The sequence below is a fragment of the Pygoscelis adeliae genome, unplaced genomic scaffold (assembly GCF_000699105.1).
Source record: "Pygoscelis adeliae isolate BGI_AS28 unplaced genomic scaffold, ASM69910v1 Scaffold186, whole genome shotgun sequence".
NCBI classification, from domain to species: domain Eukaryota; kingdom Metazoa; phylum Chordata; class Aves; order Sphenisciformes; family Spheniscidae; genus Pygoscelis; species Pygoscelis adeliae.
The window spans coordinates 3,214,735-3,232,506 of record NW_008825071.1 but is presented as its reverse complement, the minus strand read 5'-3'; the positions used below and the strand labels follow the sequence as shown (position 1 = coordinate 3,232,506).

The window sequence follows — 17,772 nt, the reverse complement described above, 5'->3', positions numbered from 1 at the left end:
GTCTCCTACCCCCAAAGGAAACCCTTTTGGCACAAGTGGAGGCATCGCCCTTCCCCCTGAAGCCTGATGCATGTTCTAATGGAATGCAACACAGTAAGTCAAGCAAAGTCTTTTCTCTACCTCAAGGTGCCTTGCTAAAGCTTACAAACCACCACCACTAAAACCCACAGCAGCAGCCTAACTCCTCTGTCTGCATTTTGGGGAGATGCAGTGGTGGAGATGGAACAAGAGGCTTGCAACCTCCTATTTGGTGGCAGAGTCTAGACCCAAAAGTGCTCCTCAGAGTTGGCACTATTCGTAGATAAACTCCATAGAGAGCTACCGTGACAATACAGATGGAAAGCCTTTGGAAAGCCTTTAGTAATTGCAATCTATTGATTGGAGACACTACTTTGGGAATCCTCAGCTCTTTCGGAGCTACAGAAAACTCTTTATACACACACATACCCTCCTTCCATATAGTTTATGCTCCTGCTGGAGATCTGAGAACATTCAACTTTAATTTATTGTGACTGAGAGAAAACCATAGTGTCTGTGTCTCTAGTGTAAAATTGTGAGGCTTAGCATACCCTAAATTGCAGATTTTCTTATGTACTGATCATTGCAGTGCCATTCCAGTTACAGGAATTTTGAACTCAAAATTACTGTGATCTAACTCCTTCCTCCAAATTCCTAAAAAGCCCCAAGAAAACACCCCCCAAGTCCCCAAATCAGTCCCTGATGCTAGAAGGCTTGCTGTTTCCAAGAAGACTTGCTCTTGCCAGTACGGGTCAAAAAGAAATCTCTGTAAAAAACTCAGCATCGTCTTCAGCTCTCCTCCTCAAGAGCAATTCCTGTTCCTGATAGCAGACACTAACAGATCTCCCAGTTATTGTACCAGATTGCAACAACCCTCCGCAAACAGTAGGAGCAGCACTGATACAGAGGCAGTTAGCTTGACGGCACATTCGGAATGAGAACGAGAAAATCAGCTTTTCACGCTGGACATTGAGCACTCTCCAGAGACCTTTGCTCTCTCCAACAGCGACTGTCCCCACAGGAGGCTCAGGACACTCCTGAGCAGCCTGGCAGCTGTAAGAGAGTTTTCGGAGATGCCCCAGGCTCACGGTTCCCTGTTGAAAATCCTGGCCAAGAGTCACCCTGGTCAGAAAAGGAAGCAGGTTTTAACCTCTTTTTCTGAATGGTGCTGCACAAGAGAACCTTCCCCCTCCACCCCTGTCTGCTGTGCCCATTCAACTTGACTTGTTGACAAGGAGCCAAGGAGCACAACAAAAAGAAACTGGACTTTATGTGAGAGTCTATGACTCATTTACAAATGAAGTGTTGCATGTATTGTGGGAGTCAGGAAGGGCAGCATCAGTTTAACAGGTAAGGAGTACACGCAACACCCCAACACAGCTAGACTTACCCAGAGAAAAGATGGGCAGAAAAGAGTGTTCCCATTCCACAAAAAGTCTGGCTATTGCAAAAAAGTTTTGCCCACATGCAAGAACTGCAAATAAGAGCTCTGGAAAGTCTTTTCTTCCCTTCACTTAATAAAGCGAGGGAGAAGAAAAATTACTTTCTGTGGAGAAGATGGGCACTTGAGAGTGTAAAAACACCGATATTTTCTAACCCAAAAAAGCAACCAAAACTCCTTCCCTCCTCTACTCAGCTGAATGTCTAATGACCTGGCTGCTGCGAGGTGGAAAAATGGATCAGAAATTTCATCCTCTGCTGGAAGAGTAATAAGCACTCCTATGGCACATTATTTCCCTTGACAAAACCATTTTGTTGGACTTTTTCCCCTAAAAGGTCTTTTAAAAGTCTGGATTAAAAAAATAGTATAGAGTTAAATAAGAGCCAGAACAAGGCAGAGGGGGAGAAAGAGAAGAGAGGATGTATGTAGTATGTACCTACACATTTTTTCCTCCTATTCAGATACTGGCAGACTAACGTCTCCCTCACTCCTCTCTCATGCACCAAGCTTATTTGATGTAAATGCAGTAATACTTGGGGAGGCTCCTGCAGGACCTTCACAAGCTATGTTGATTCTTTAGCATCACATTCACAACTTTCTGCTAAGCCTACAACTTCTCTCTCTGATCCCACACTCTGTGCGATGCTCCAGGGATACCACCATGCTGGCTACCAGGGGCACGTTAGAAATCTTATTCTTTGCTGGTTTGGGGATTATATCTGTCACGACTTAGATACTGTAGCCCAAAAATAGCAAACAATAAAGGAACTGTGCACAAAAGCAGAGAAAGATGGACCTGTATTATCATCCAGCTGGCGCGGAAGAACAGACACGGCACCACCACAAGCAAGGCCTGCGGGAGCTGCACACAAGGCAGGACCTGGCAAGCAGGTCCTCGCTCCGGGATCCTGAGGCAGAAGCAGTTTTGAATGTGATGTGAGAAGCATTCAGCCACAGCACTGGCAGGCCATTGGACCTGATGCTACACTAAGTTTGAGATGCCTATGAAAGAATTTACTTCACACCATCTTAGACTAGAAATACCTGTTTCGGAAGGAGGTACCCAGTGGGCAAAATGAACATCTTCCTTGTGAGTGTGTCATAGCACCAGATAACAAATTTCATTTCACTTTGCATTTATCTTCACCCGCCTACTTGCACATTCATGCTTTCCACTTCGGCAACAGGATTCACTATTATAGTCTGTTACAGCAACAAGAAAAGGTTACTCACCGCAAAAAATCAGTGCCACAGTCCTGCTAACCACAACCCTCCTTTAGCAAAACTAGCCTGTTTCAGTGTGCTCAGGATCTTGCCTGTCATGGGTCTGGTGTCACTTGTTGCAGTGCCACCAAGCTCAGCAACAGGTTTCTGCAACGTCCCACCGAGCTGCTGCGACGTGGGCCTACACAAGGAGGAGTTTTACAGAGCAGACGGGAACCTATCAGATGGAAAGAACTTCTAACAGCAAGATTTTCCTTGCATGAACTTAGGTCCTTCTTAGTGCAGTCAGTAAATACAGCACTCCATCCTGGTAACTTCAAGCAACATCTCGTTAAGAGAAAAAATTAAAACCAAACAATCCTCTCATCGGAAGTTTCTGATCTGCACTTACTTCTTTTGGGCAAGTCACTGAGCCTGGCAATTCTGGCAAATTTGCTACTAAAGCACGGTAAGAGTTGCTATACAGGGAAACCCGCATAAGCAAAGGTGACTACATCAACATCTGGAGTCCAGTCTCAGAGGAAGCCTCCCTTTCCTGCTTCTGGGAGAGGACGAGGAGATGCCTAGTGAGCAAAAAGCCAAACAAACCCCACAAGCAGTCCTTCAGTAAGCAGCCTGGGCCAAGGACCTGGACACAAGTGTCTGACCACCCCAGAGTCCCAGCACTGGAATTCACCCTTGGGTGCTGACAGCAACTCAGCAGCTGCCCTGCCTCCTTCATGGCAGACAGAGTAATGACCCAGTCTGGCAAACATGTGGCTCGCAACACCTCTGGTCAGATGAGTCAGACGTGTGATTTATTCAATGCCCAAGGCCAGTATCTCCTCTGAACATCTTTGTGTCTTTCCCATCTCATTTTACATCTCTCTCTCCAACTCTCCCCAATTCAAGTGTAAGTTGATTGGAAGTATAATAAGTTGGTAAGTATAATAAATACGGAATTACAACTGCATTCCCTCCTGTTTCTCCTCTGTTTTCATGTAACTGTTTAACCTGGACAATGTGATACAGAAAAGGTAAAGCTGCAAGCAGCTATTGCTTCCTTTGTGCAGCATTACGTTATCTTTCCTATTGTCACCAAAATCATCCCTTTCATTCCACCTATAGCACACTGCTTGGAAAATGACTGGTAATAATCAAGGAAACAAGATCTCTTCCCTCCCACACAGAATCAGTCTGCAACCATCACTCTTCTCATTTTGCTTATAAGCTATATTCCTTTCCCCCACCTGTCTTGCAGTTTCTTTGTAGGTTGTAAACTCTTTGATATGGGGACTAAAGCTATGTGGGAATTCACGAAATCTTAATCAGCTCTGAGGTGTTCCACCCATGCAAATAAATGAATACTGAATCGGGGGATTAGAGAGGGGAAGGAACATCCATGTGATTTAACATTTTGTTCCCCGAGTTGACCACTGTACATATTACTACATCCCTATGAAGGAAACTACATGAAATACGTTTGGCAACTTGGGTTACAGAGAATTTCCCAGATCTATAGTGCAGTAAGTTGTCTACAGTACAAGCAAGTACTGATGTCTGTATTTAAAAACAAGATCAATTATTCTGAAGAGGCATCTTCACCATGGCACTTGGATACCTAACTACATAACATACAACACCACCACAGATGTTCCAATACAACCACTTGCATCCACGACTCTGAAGCTACAAAATTAGAAGCTCCTATACAGCTTGGCTATATATTTTTGTCCTCTCAGAAAAATCCATCCCATTTGTTAAAATAATACTACTACTAATAAAAACAAAAAAAAATACTTCTGGATATCTGTAACAACTCTTGATAATATGTGAAGAGAGCTAGAAGAACTTTCTCAATTCTGACTTCCCGCCACAACTTAAGCATCATAGTAGTTGTCGTGTGTGTGTGTGTCGTGCCATACTTGTAGATCGCAGACAGTTCACAACATTTTCTGCCCAAGTAAGTGTCTTTAGTCAGCTTGCTAGTCCTTCCAAGTAAACAAAACATCCCCCTATCCTGTAAACCTTTCCAAACTCCTGGGTCATGATCAGCACTCACCTGTGCATGTTTCCATTGGTGGTGAAGGACTGTCCACATACTGAACATTTATAAGGCCTTTCACCTGAGTGCACCAGCATGTGGCGATCAAGGGAGCTCGCTGAGCTCAGAGACTTTCCACAGATGCTGCAGGAATGGTCTGTCCCTCCAGTGTCAGTGTTATGCTAGAGAAAGCAATGATTTTTTTTCATTGAATGCCCCTTCTGAAGTGCAAGTAAAATATTAGCGAGAACTATAAACATCTTATAAGCAGCTTTGAAGAGCCACTCGGCACAATACCTTATATTAAGGTGTGCCCTGTATATACCTCTCCTCCCCAGCCCTCCCCCCTCAACTCCACCCCCACCCTTCATTTTTAACTCCTTGATGCACCAGCACAAGTAGCTGTTTCATACAGCCTTCAATGCCTACCACATGCAGCATTTCTGCTAGGTGTGCAGCTGAAGGGGACAGAAAGGGATCCAGCAACAACCCATCAGACAAAGGGTACCTTGAGATACTTTAAGCTGTGCAGTGGCTTGGGGTTGGGTGAGTGGTAAGGGGGAAAACAGAAAAAGGATGTAATTACGAACTTCATGGCAGAAGAAAGACACTTAAAAACAAATACTCTTTAAAGATATTAATTTCAAACTGACTGCGTAGTAAGAAAATGGAAGTAAATTGCTTCTGAGTGCACACGCAGACTTCTATGGCCATAAGAATGCGTTACAGAGTCAAAATATGGCCATTAGCTACCGTGTTATATGTACCACTCTTTCTTACTTGCATTCAGAGACTTGAAGATTTCTTCACATACCAAAAAAAAACAACCCAGGAGAGTAAGGAAAAAAAAAAAGTAACAGTTACAGTACAGGAGGGAAAACTGAAGTAATAAGTAGCTAGTGGACTCACAGTGGTAAACCACAATCTTAGCATCCAAAGCAGAACCTTCTGACATAGAAAAGGCCAAACATCCCTATAAAGTATGCATATATTTCAAGAGGAGCAAGAAGAGGCCTGTAGCTGACATAGAAGTGCATCATCCATTGAAAAAGTGTATTTTTAATTCTGCCTCCCAAAATTGCTATAACCTGTGAACGTCTGAGAGGCTCTTCTACGCTGAGAGGATTTAAAATTGTGTCTTCCTGCTTCTTAATTTGCATGACCAGTAAAGGAATCTGTACTCAAACAGGATAAGAAAACAGGACTTATGCCCCATGATGGAAGTGGTTTTCTGGATCCTTGGGATACCTTAAGCTATGCAGAACAGGACATACATCCTTGATTGAGCCACTGCAGGGGGGGAGTGTTGGGGAAGGAAGGGAGGAATATTACCCACCTCAGGGTTGGGTTTGTGGTTTTGTTTTTTTAAAGAAAATACAAGGGGAAGGCTAAAATAAAAGCGAAACAATTGAATAAAGTTATAATGAAGCATTTCTGGTTTGCACATGGAAATGTTTTTCACCATTGCAAAACGCACACTGGCAAACCAGACACTCTTAACAGTAAGAAATCAAGAGCCTGAGAAATCAACTCTGCGTACCTGACGAATGTGCATAGTTAGCTGGTGCTGTGTAGTGCAAATCTTTTCACACAGAGGACAGGTATAGGAAGACTTCTCTTCTTTTGTTTCCTGTGAACAAAACAAACAAAAAAATCAGATGGCATAGAGATATAAAAGAACTTGAAAGCTGTTACTGCTGGGGATGGAAAAAATATAATCTATCCTAAGTACAAAAGGCCACTGGTAACAGAACAACTTGCATGTATACATTTATCATCCTGACAGATCCCTCAGGGAAGTTTCAGAAACTTCTGAATTTATAAATAGGGGCCATTTCAACTACCGCAGAAGTACAGCAGCTGTTTTAACAGCACACGGATACTCAGCAGTAGCAGTTTAGGACAGGAAGTGAAGGCAATTATTGCGACCAGCTCAAACAGCCAGGAAGAATTTAGGTGAGCAGAAAGTAATTACTGGAACACCGCCAGAATATGTGGGCAAATGCCACTAATCTTCCCAAAAGATCTTTAATAAGCACAAGTCATCGGGACTTCAGGTTTCCCACCCCATCTCGACGGCAAGGCACTAGCCATCGAGAAAAGGGTGCCCTTTTCTAAGGGCTGTATGTTCTGCTCCATGGCTGACTCAGAAGGAAGAGCAGCATTTACTGAATCACCAACACCATTTCCCTTAGCATCCTGTGTTTCTCCTGGAAGCATCCCATCCAGGCACACCGGTCAGGCCCAACCCTTCTGAAGCTTGCAAGATCTGATGAGATCACAGCGAGAAAGAGGTGACAATGCAGGAGTGTACGTGACTCAAAAAGAACACATTATGAACACACATTATTCTCCACCCAGGTGAGAATCAGGAGTAACCATGGTCAAACCATGAGTACAAACAATAGAGCTGGCCCGAGAGCTCAGCCTGATTTAAGTATGCCCTTGAGACACTGAGCAAAGCAGCCACTCTTTCAGCCAAGGATGAAATGGCACTCTCGCAGGAACCAAAGGCGTTTGCCTGAATTGTCTGCAAGGATGGCTACTGCATGACATAAAGGGTACTTTCACCACCTCACTAAGAAGCCCAGGCGCGGCTTCTGCACCAATGCCTGTATGTTAGAAGGAAGATGGTCTAGTACTGAAAATTAAAACTCATTCTTCTGTAGAATGATGTAAATCTTCACCAGCTAGGCAGATCCACCGCCTGTTACTTACACTTCTGGTGACAAGAGAGTACAAAAACCACCTCTGCATAACCGATGGAAAAGTACAATATTTATGCCAAAAGGACGTGTTCTACTGAACCTCTTTGCTGGCTGTTTTAAGTATCATTAGTAAAACCACGAAAACAAGCGAAAAAGAAAACCCACCCTCAGTAGCTCTTCAGTTGGGAGGGAGTTGATGGGTACGAGTGTATCTGTTCATTTCCTCTCTCCACACAGCTCTTTTCCCCCATGGCTGTCCCAAAAGTCATCAACTCGGAAGCAACCATTTCCAGATCGTCAGACACAAGCATTTGTGGAAAACACTGAGAATGACTAACCCAAGCCTCTGTGACAAATTCTCTGGCATGTTAGGAGGAAAGGTGCTGACACAGTGTTAGAGAAAAGTTTTTTTTGGTCTCAGTAAAGGAATATCCCCTCTTACATGATTTGGGGAACCATTCTGGAGAGTCCCCTATTAAAAATCTAACACTGTGTTTTCAAAAATAGGGCCATGATAATTTTCTATTAAGTTCAGTGACCTGTGGATTTGGATGAAGAGCTGCTTTCCCATTTTGCCTGAAGTAAACAAAACTTGTGACCTCAGTTCTAAAAGTATCAGAACTGCAAGGATTAGGTTCTCCCACTCCTCCCTACCATTTCTCTTGTACATCTTTTTCTAACTGTATTTCAGGGCTCTCTATCCTAAAGCTAAACACTGTAGGCCATGCACACAGGCTAAGGCCTAACATACTATTATTCACAAAACATTAGAAAGCAAGCAAGCAAGGCTGCCATGCTGAAGTCTGAACACCCCAAGAAAATTAAAATGCACTATCCCAGTGCCCCCCCCCCCTTTTTATATACAAACATACAATTTGCGTACGCACATTCCATCCTACTTATACAACTTTAATTTTGCTATATGCAACCTGTCTGTGGAGTAATGTTCAGCCCCAATTATACTGCAACCCTGTTAAAGTTGGCTCAGGGCAGAGAACAAACACACTGTGCCGTGAGGAAAAACTCTGCAGCTGTGCTGACAGTTTAGATGGCGTTTAATCCCCAGAGTATTTCTGTGAAATTATCAACCTACTTTTTTTTTTTTGCCCCCCCCGTTCTACGTGATGCACTTGATTGTTTCAAAGCCTGCTTTCTAGACTGCCTGCTCTTCGAATCAGCAAATTAACAGAAGGTAGAGTAATTACTGGTTCACCTTGAAGCAAAGATCAGAAACACACTATAGCTCAGCCAGAGCTGTTTAGTGTTGAATCTGGGGTTTATTATTAACTAAAACCCAAACTTTCTCCAGTGGTCACACAGGGTACATGCCGCATACCGTAACACAGCTCAGGCAAACCCAGTGTAGCTACAACAGGAATGCTGTTGACTGACCCAATCCAGACCAAAAAACATTAGCATCCCTACTGTAAAAGCACCCCCTCTCACAAATTTAAAACATAGCACTCAGCTACCCCACCGGAGTCAGACTGGTGAAAACACACTTCCTGAACTGAAAGATAAAATTAGCAGCTAATTTGTTAGCTACTCTCCCTTTAGTAAGTCAACCTGACGTGACTGCTCAGCATTCAACTGATGGCAAATGCTTTTGGAGTTGTGCATTAGGTCTACTTGTTTTTCTCCAGCTCAAGAAATACCTTTGTCAGGCTTTTTTATTTTCTCCAAGAGCAAAGCAAATGAGAAGTTAAAATGGATGCTGCTTGGTGTGAGAACATGTTTATTAGACTATGAGTAGACTAAAGCCAAGATAAAGTCAGCATTATAAAGAGAACCACAGACTTTGGAACAAAGGTTCAGGGCAAAATGTTTCGCTGCCAACTCATGGGAAACAGCAGTCAGACCCAGAAAACTAGCTAACTGTTATTATCCTTGAAATTATAATAAGGGGCACATTCTGACCAGAATCTGAGATCTGTGTGCTGCCACACACTGAAACAATTCAGTGCTTTCATTCTGCTACACTGAAAGTGGAAATTCGTTGTATTAGAGGTTGCTAACCAGATTGATACCCACTTAATATTTCACATCTCGCTTCTATTTTCTCAGTAATGTAGCCATTTGCCCCTCTGGCGATAATGATCTTTCAGCCTAAAAACAAATAGGCTATTTACTATGTTTTCAATGTATTTGTTTATTTTTATGCTGTAAGAATCCCTCTTAATCCTGTCACATTTACTCTCGAGCTTCCTTTGATTCAATGCCCATCGAAATATCAGGTGGAATAAAGGTCACTAACGCTAATAAACCTCCCTGAAGCCAAACCACATGGTGTACCAGCAGACAGCTGTGTAATAGCACCGCCACTGAGACTAGTCTGAACTCCAGTGCCTTACTTGACATGATGAAATCAAGGAATCAGGGCAGCCCCTAAGTGGGAATACTGCAAATAAACCTTAAAGCCAGGTACTACACAATACAATCCCACAAACACAGTTGCCAGTATACTGTCCAGGCTCTTCATTTAAGAATGTTCATTTACAGTTAATGGCTTTTAACTCCTTTCAAGCAAAAAAATCCAAGACAAGTCATAAGTCTGTCAACTGGGCAGCTACTCGGCAAGCTATTAATAAACTACTATAGGAACATCACATGAGTCATGCCTCTCAACCTTTCTGGTCCCTGTTACATCTTGATTGCTTTGCAAATTCTCTGTGCCTCACTACAAGCTCTGAAGTCAAACGGACACAGTGATTTGGGGTATTTCTTGCTGTTCTGCAGCACCTTCACTGGTAGGGCTTAGCTCAGCAGGAGAAAAACATGGATATAAATAATCACAGCTTTAACTGATATGACTCTCTCCTTTCACTTGTTTAGATCAATATTGCTATCAACTGGTGCCATCAACTGGTAAATGGAAAAAAACTGATAAAAGCTACATATATTTGCTCCGCAAGATTTGTACAAAGCATTCTGCAATAGCTCTTCATAATTTTATTAACAATTAAGTAAGGGCACCTTACACTCCACATGTGTGAACTGAGGGTCCTGATGGATGTTTCGTTCTAGCACCACCTTTAACCTTAAATCACTTTGATCTTCCCGGGGACAGCTGCACACCTCATGAGGAGTCCCAGACAGTGGCGAAGCCAAGCCCCCTGCCACACTGCTCTGAGCTCCTCTCTGAGCTACTTCTTTTCTCCTAGTTTCATGAAATGAACTGGTGCCTCAACAGATTATGCAAATGCAAGAGCCTGGAGGAGAGATGCAGCGGGGAAGAAGCAGCAATCCTTAGGTGGCTTTGCCACTGCTCAGTGGTGAGCTGCTAGACCAGCTCACCACTGCATGACGTCGGACCTCATGCTCAAATGTTTTTACATGTGAATCCAAGCAAGTGGACCTCTTCGATTCCCAGTTTTCTAAAGTCATGTTCTGAAGACCCACCAGAAAACACACAGAGGAGCAATGGCAGAGGCAAGAAATACCCACTGAGGTGAAAAAAGGCAAAATGATCAAAGAAACATAATTATATGTCTTATCACTTCCCATGCAGCTGCTTGTCTCACCTTCACCCTCCCTGCATTTGGGTTTACATACCTGGTTCCTCCTGCCAATCCGATTTGGCGCAGGAGACTTTGAGGGGGATTTGACATTTTGAGAGTTCCCGCCATTTTCAGCAATCTTCCCCACATTCATCACTGCTGACATCATGGCATCAATGGAGGACAAGTCTGCTCCGTCCAAACTGTTTGGTGAACTTGGTGATACCTTGTAGCTGTTTAAGCTTTCCAGCTGCTGCTCTGGAATTAAAAACAAAAACACACATAGGAGTTGCTAGGCCATCTGAAAAAAAAAAAAAAAAACCCACAGTATTTTCAGCTGCCTGTAACTCGCATCACACTCTGCTGGATCATCATGGAGCACAGGCAACAGCCCATAATAATTGGAGTTCTTGTAACAGGAAAAATTTCTCATATTGGAACGCATAGGACGAGGTGTACATTCCTTCTAATAGGACATTCATGTTATCTTAATTTTCAACCTTAATTCAGTATGGGACTTATAGAGTGATTTACCTTAAAGTCTCTTGCTGTAAAATGGTATTATTCATAGTACCTTGTGATCACCATGAACTAGTAGAGCAGTACTGATGAATGCACGCTCTGGCAAGCACAATCATTCAAGCAAGCACGTGTTTTGAGCAGAACTGCACAATTAAGGCATTAGTAACACAGTGTAGGGCACTGGGTTCTCTTTCTAGCATAGCTTAAGCCAGCTCTGTATATGGAATAAGCTAAATTAGCAAAAATCCAACCAAACCAAAACCCCAAATCCCCCCAAATGCCTCTTTACTGCCACAGCTGGCATCTATGTAGATTTTTTTCTTTTTGGTCTATGAAGCCATATTAGTCCATGGAGCACATGTGTTACATCCATGACTAATGCCACAGCTAAAGCTGTTCAGATAGAGACTTCTCCATCACATTCTGTATGTAGCAGGGATGCTCCTGTCTCAGATACCAAATTCAAAACACACCTAAAATCTCACCTCTGGTTTCTTAACATACAGACATGTCAAACACATAGGTAAGGCCTTCCACTTTCCTCTTTACAAGTTTGAAAAGGAAAATGTTTTCAAATTAAACACTCCTTCCCCGCAAAAGCAGTCTCCCAGACAAACAGGAACTCCCTGCAAGTCTATTGCTCTGTCACCTCTGATGGAGAGCACAGAATCTTAATGTGTGTTGTGAGAAAGTCACTGTAACACAAGAGGATGTGAGGGTGAACAAGGAGGAACATGTTTGTCTGTGAACATTTGATCTCTGCATAATACTGTCTTTGGAAGATAAGTTTGAGCATTACAAACAGGTGGTTTTTTTGAGGCTAAGTAATGTGGTGCCAAGTTACTGGGAGCCAAGAAAGCTTAGTTTGGAAGCCTGCAGCGGTAGTCGAGTATTTATGTGCCCATGCTTCTGCTCAACCTATTTTATACTTTTCAGACAGATAAAGGTTAGGGATGGGGAAAGAAACATGCACCAGTGCTTCTGCTCAATGTATCATCATCTCAAGATCAATACTCAATATCAAAAAGAGTATCTTACACTCTTCACACAGATAAGGGGTATGGATGGGTAAGAAATGTTTCTACAAGCCTTAATCAATGCCCTAATTTACAGAGTCACACAGAGCTAGTCAGACCAGTTACCTTCATTTTTATCCCCTGATTGACTGTGGCTCTCTTCTTGGTTGCTGGTCTCCTCACTTAGTGTAGTATGTATAGTAGCGTCTGGCTCTTCAGCGTCTTCTTCAGCAGCACCCTCTAGCACTATGTGAGGGAGAAGGGAAAACGAGAAAGGGAGTAAGTTTTTCTGGAAGCCATTTTAGCAAAATAAGACTACAGCCCCTTAGTTTGAGAGCTCCCCTGACCGGTATGTAGGTCTGATGACAGAAGCATGTAAACAGTGCCAGTGCAGCCAAGCACCCACTCCCACGAGTGGCTGGGCACTGGGCTGGGAGGTGCTGCCTCTGCCAGTGGTGAAACCTGGGCAAACGAAGAGAGAAAACCATCACCGGCTTGCTCCCCAGTATTCAGCCAGCTAAAAAAGGAGGAGGGAGAGAGCAAGCTAGCCTATTACTGACAGTTGTAACATTTGGTTAAGAAGTTGGAAGAATATTCTGCAGATAGAGAATTTAAGTAATTCAATTTCATACACACACTCCTCGACCCTTCTCTTCATGGAGGATTAAGATTTACACCAATACGTGACTTCACGGTGACCTTTTTCTTCTTTCTAGCAGTGGTGAAATGACTACTGAGGTTTCTGGGACCATTTGGCACATTCCTCACACCCACTGCCCAAGGTTTCCAGTTGAGTTGAGGACATAAGCAACCATCGTATGTGCCGACAGAATTTCTCCACACCCCTTTCTGAAACCACAAACTTAACATGCTTATCGTTGGGGTTTCAGGAAGGATGCCTGTTCTGGCTGGAGAATGACAGGGCATTTAAACATCATTTTTAGAGGTGACAGGGAATGGTCGACGCATGAGAAAGAGAGGAGTTCTCTGCCCTCGGCACCCATGGCGATAGCCTCTGGAAAAGGTTATTTGTGATATGGAAAACTACTGATACATTTTTAATGAAGAAATACACCTTTATAACCTTACAAGCAAAGTACTTATTTCATTATAGAAATGAACACACTGTGGACATTTCGTCATCTCAGATTTACAAACTGCATCCAGCAAACTTAGTACAGGTTTTCCATTTTTCAGAAAGCAGAGACCATCGGCCTCAAACCGCGGCTAACTCAACAGGGTTTCTTCCTTTTAAAAAACATATTATCAAGGATGACATGCAAATCAGTCACGTAACACATCTTCAAATGCTGTTTGAACAGCATTTGCAAACAATAAATGACTACATTATCCCAACTACTGACATTTTAGAGCGTACGCAAAAAGGCAGACAAAGAGAAAGGGCCCGGCTTGTGTCAAGCAGTTCCTCATTTCACGCAATGCCAGACAAAGCAGCAGATTCAAGCTTCCTACGTTTAACCGCCGACCCTCTTAGGAGCGGCACACAGATGATTTGACATAGCAAGCCAGCTCAGTCTAGTGACAAAACCTAGGACCCGACTAAACCCAGTGTCTAAGGCTCTGGATAACATCAACTTTTTAACAAACACTGTTTTCAATTTGCACCTTCAAAAACAGACAAAAAGACTATTTTTATGCTATCCTGAACAACTCAAGGTAACTCTTCCCTAGTAATTTTTGTACTTTTCTGCTAAGAAAACACTAGTGGTCCCTGCGACACAGGGATTTCTTGATCCAAGGTGAGGCCAAGCACCCGTCCTTCTGTATTTTCTCCAGTAATTGTGGGAACTGTTTATTTGTTTGCCTTTATTTTGTTTGTCCTTAACTGTTATAACTTTTCTGTTATTTTATTTGTTTTTTTAAAAAGGTCCATCTCATTCAAGAGCAACACAGTAATTTCCCCCCCCCTCTATCTTTTTTAACCACTACGTGGTAGCTGACTTAATTTTGAATAGAATAAGCACAAGAGTAGTTTCGAGACTGGCCTAAATCTTCTAAGTTGCTTGCTGTTATCTGCTTAGTACCACCAAAAATAAGGACCAGTTTAAATTATTTGCAGGGTTTTCTGTTAAAACAATGCAAATAAGTGCTTTAGCCCTTAAAAAAAACCCCAACCGAACAGAACAACTCTTCCTTCCAAAGTAGATCTATTCATTCCTCTTTCAGACAATACCTAAGACATCAATATCACCACTGATACCTCCGGGAATAAGTCAATCTCTTGAGTAACTGTGAAGACTCCTGTGTTGGCCAAGGTAACTTTAAGATAGCTGAGGAACTTCCCAGAGAACTGAGTCAGAATTCCTAGTGCTGCTTTTAGCAACAGTGAAAATGGGAAATGTTCATAACAAAGAGAAGAGGCAGGCATACATGCACACGTTAACAAACATACCTCCTGGTTTAGAAACACCTGCCAGCTTGCTCTCTGTTCTTCTTTCGGGAGGAAAACTATGTATTGTGCTATTTCATAATTTCGATGAACGCCTTTCATAATTTCTATGAACAAACAGTTATTTTATTTCTGAATCTAAGTATCTTCCTGCTAACGCAAAGAAAGATGTATAGTCACAGATGTTGTTTTTAAAACCGTTTTCCGTACATTAAAAATTTCCTATTTTGGAAGCAGTTGAAAGATCGCAACTTAATTTCTGCAAAAATAGGTATTATTGTTGCATGCTTTTATTCACGTATGTATTTTCCACTCTCTTGCATGAAGCAAAAAATGCACCACTGAAACAAAGACAACTGCATGAGCAGCACACACCGATTTCAGAAGCATAACTTTCTATTAGCAATAGGATATAGAAACAATAAGAATACTGGGCCAAATCACTCCTTCCTGTGGGAAAACCCATGGCAGAGTGCCTTTAGGCAGGAGCACACTGAGAGATTTCTCTTGCAGCCTTTTTTTTGCCTTTTTTTTTCCTTTAAATAAATGCATCACTGAGAATGGGGAAGCGGGTTTTTTTTTCCACAGCACCTACGAAACTCAGGGAATCAGACAGGCAGCAACCAGCATGGATGCCCTTATGTCATGCTGCCTTCAGGACTACAAGCCTTCTCAGCTCACACAAAATGCCCCTGCCTGGAGGTCGTGCTGATGGAGCCTTCTTCCTCCCTCTCCCCAAAAGAAAACAAAGACCTCCAGGAAAGAGGACAAACAGGAAATATGCTGGCAAACTGCAGCCTCAGGTTGCATTCAACATCGGACCAAAGCCTCTAGGAAACAGGGAAGTGGTCACAAGCATTCAAGTCATCTTCTACTTTGAAGAAACCCCCCAGTGTCACAGTCATCCTCTGTGAAAAGGAGGACAAGCAGAGAGCAAGCAACAGAGCGAGAGTGCTAGCACATGTGGGGCGGGGGAGGAACCAAACAAAGCAACGCAGCAGCCCTCTTTGCACGGCCACTCTAAGAGACCTAGCTCTTCTGCAGGACCGTGTCCCCTCCACTTGATGACGTTGCTGAAACCATGAAACTGGGGCAACTTCGATCCCACAGAGAAATCTGAGGGGCCTTTAGCTCCTGCTTCTGACAGAGGCCCACCCCTGATGCCCCACATAACCAGCTAATGGGAGAGTCACTGAGAAAGCAGAGAGCTAAAAAAAAAAGAAAAAAGCCTTGTTGCTTCCCATTCAGTCTGTACAGGAAGACACTTGCTAGACCTATTTCCTCCTTTGGGATAAAGTGTGACTCCACTGTATGTTAAAGCTGAGCCCATCAACAGTTACTTCCCCCCTTCACTTATGTGTATTTATTTGTATTTAATTTTCTTGTTTTAAGACCACTCTCAACAGTCACAGCTGCTTCTCCTTGTGGTGAAGAGCATCATGGACGAAGCGAAAAGGAGAACACAGGCCACAGGGGAAGGAAGAAGAAAGGAGAAATTATGAGTCTTCAGAGTCACAGTCACTTGACTTGCCGTTGAGAGGCAGCTACACAAGCACGGAGCAGCACGTCCTCACCCCTGGGAGCTGGTACAAGTCTCTGCTCCAGACTGCTCCACTGTCTTTGCACATGAGCTCTCCCTTTGGAATAGATAGGAAGAAACACACAATACAGGCAAGGAGGGGGGAAACCTGGTGTGTAGCACAAAGCTGCTCATTGTTCTGCCTTCTGAAAAAAATCCACATTAACGTTAAAGTAGAAGCCATGCACTAATTGGGCCAGGGAAAGATTAACACTCTCAGCCAAATACTTTTATTGGTTTCATTAAACATGCCGTAGTACGTAATACAGAACACGGGGAGGAGGAGAAAACAGGGGAAACAAATGACAGTTTTAGGAATGTGCACCCCCCCACGCATGCATTTCAAACCACTTTTTCTCATGAGGCCCAAACAGGAATCCTGAGCCTTCTTCATCATTTCCATCTTAGCAACGCTATTAGCTTATTCAAGGCTTTCCCACTGTTTTTTTTTCTAAGTGGTAGAAAAAAACCCAAGGATCATTTAAATGAAGGCCAGACCTTCTAGTATACAAATTTAGACAAGAACAGAACTTCAAAGAGGGATACTGCATTTGAATAAACAAAAGTTTACTGTTTACCCTTGCGATTATAATACCTAAGAATCGCTACGCTGTGCTCCAATCAGTTTCTGATGCACTAGTCTCTTACTAAGCTTCTACACAGAGGAGCAGATTTTACTCCCAGAGCACATGGCGACACTCCCAAGCACCAATGGTCACTCCCACCCCAAGAGATGCGCACAGTCACCTGCACTACATTTTGAACATGATTTTGCATCAAAGCTGGCAGGAAGGAAAGTGGGTGAAAAGGCATCTTGTGGGAAGAAAAAAGGGTTAATGCTATTCAAAGCACTGCCTCAAGGCAAAGGAAAACCAAACGAAAAAAGTTTTCCCGACTGACCTTTTTAATACCAACTCTGCCCTTGCTACTGAAGTGTCGGTGCTGACTTGGCACCCCAGCGGTAGAGAATTATACTGGCAGCGTCACCTCACTGTCACCACTGCTGGAGCACCAGTACAGAGCAGCCTATGGGGAAAGGAAGACAAGCATAAAAAGAAAGACAGTGGCATGGGAGTATCTGGTGGTCGTTCTTTCACTTAGCATTTGGTAAAAACTAAGAATGTTACCCCAAAGGTTTCAAACTTGCACCTGTTTTCCTCTAGGGAAAAACAAAACCAAAGAAAACCAACCCTAAAAGACAACAACCAAAAGGAGCAACATCTCTTGAAAGGTACTCTCTGAGCACCAAAAGACAGACTGCTGCTCCTCTTGCAATGAACTCTCTGAGCTATACAATTGTTTTACCTGTGTTAGTGCACGTTAATACTTTGCTT

At 43.1% G+C, this 17,772-nt stretch overlaps 1 protein-coding gene across 3 annotated transcripts in view; it reads right to left on the bottom strand.

The window, feature by feature from the left end:
• Positions 1-17,434, bottom strand: part of RREB1 (ras responsive element binding protein 1) — a 73,366-nt gene extending 55,932 nt beyond the window's left edge. For 2 of the 3 annotated variants that reach the window (XM_009326464.1, XM_009326466.1), the window contains exons 1-4: positions 12,576-12,650; positions 10,967-11,164; positions 6,247-6,336; positions 4,725-4,888 (exon numbers count right to left, since the gene is read on the bottom strand). In XM_009326464.1, the coding sequence (XP_009324739.1) occupies positions 4,725-4,888; positions 6,247-6,336; positions 10,967-11,164; positions 12,576-12,581 (458 nt within the window). In that variant the 5' untranslated portion in view covers positions 12,582-12,650. Of the gene's footprint in view, positions 1-4,724; positions 4,889-6,246; positions 6,337-10,966; positions 11,170-12,575; positions 12,696-17,338 lie in introns of those variants that run through there. The other variant, XM_009326465.1, reaches the window with a different exon arrangement.
• Positions 17,435-17,772: the final 338 nt, after the last annotated feature.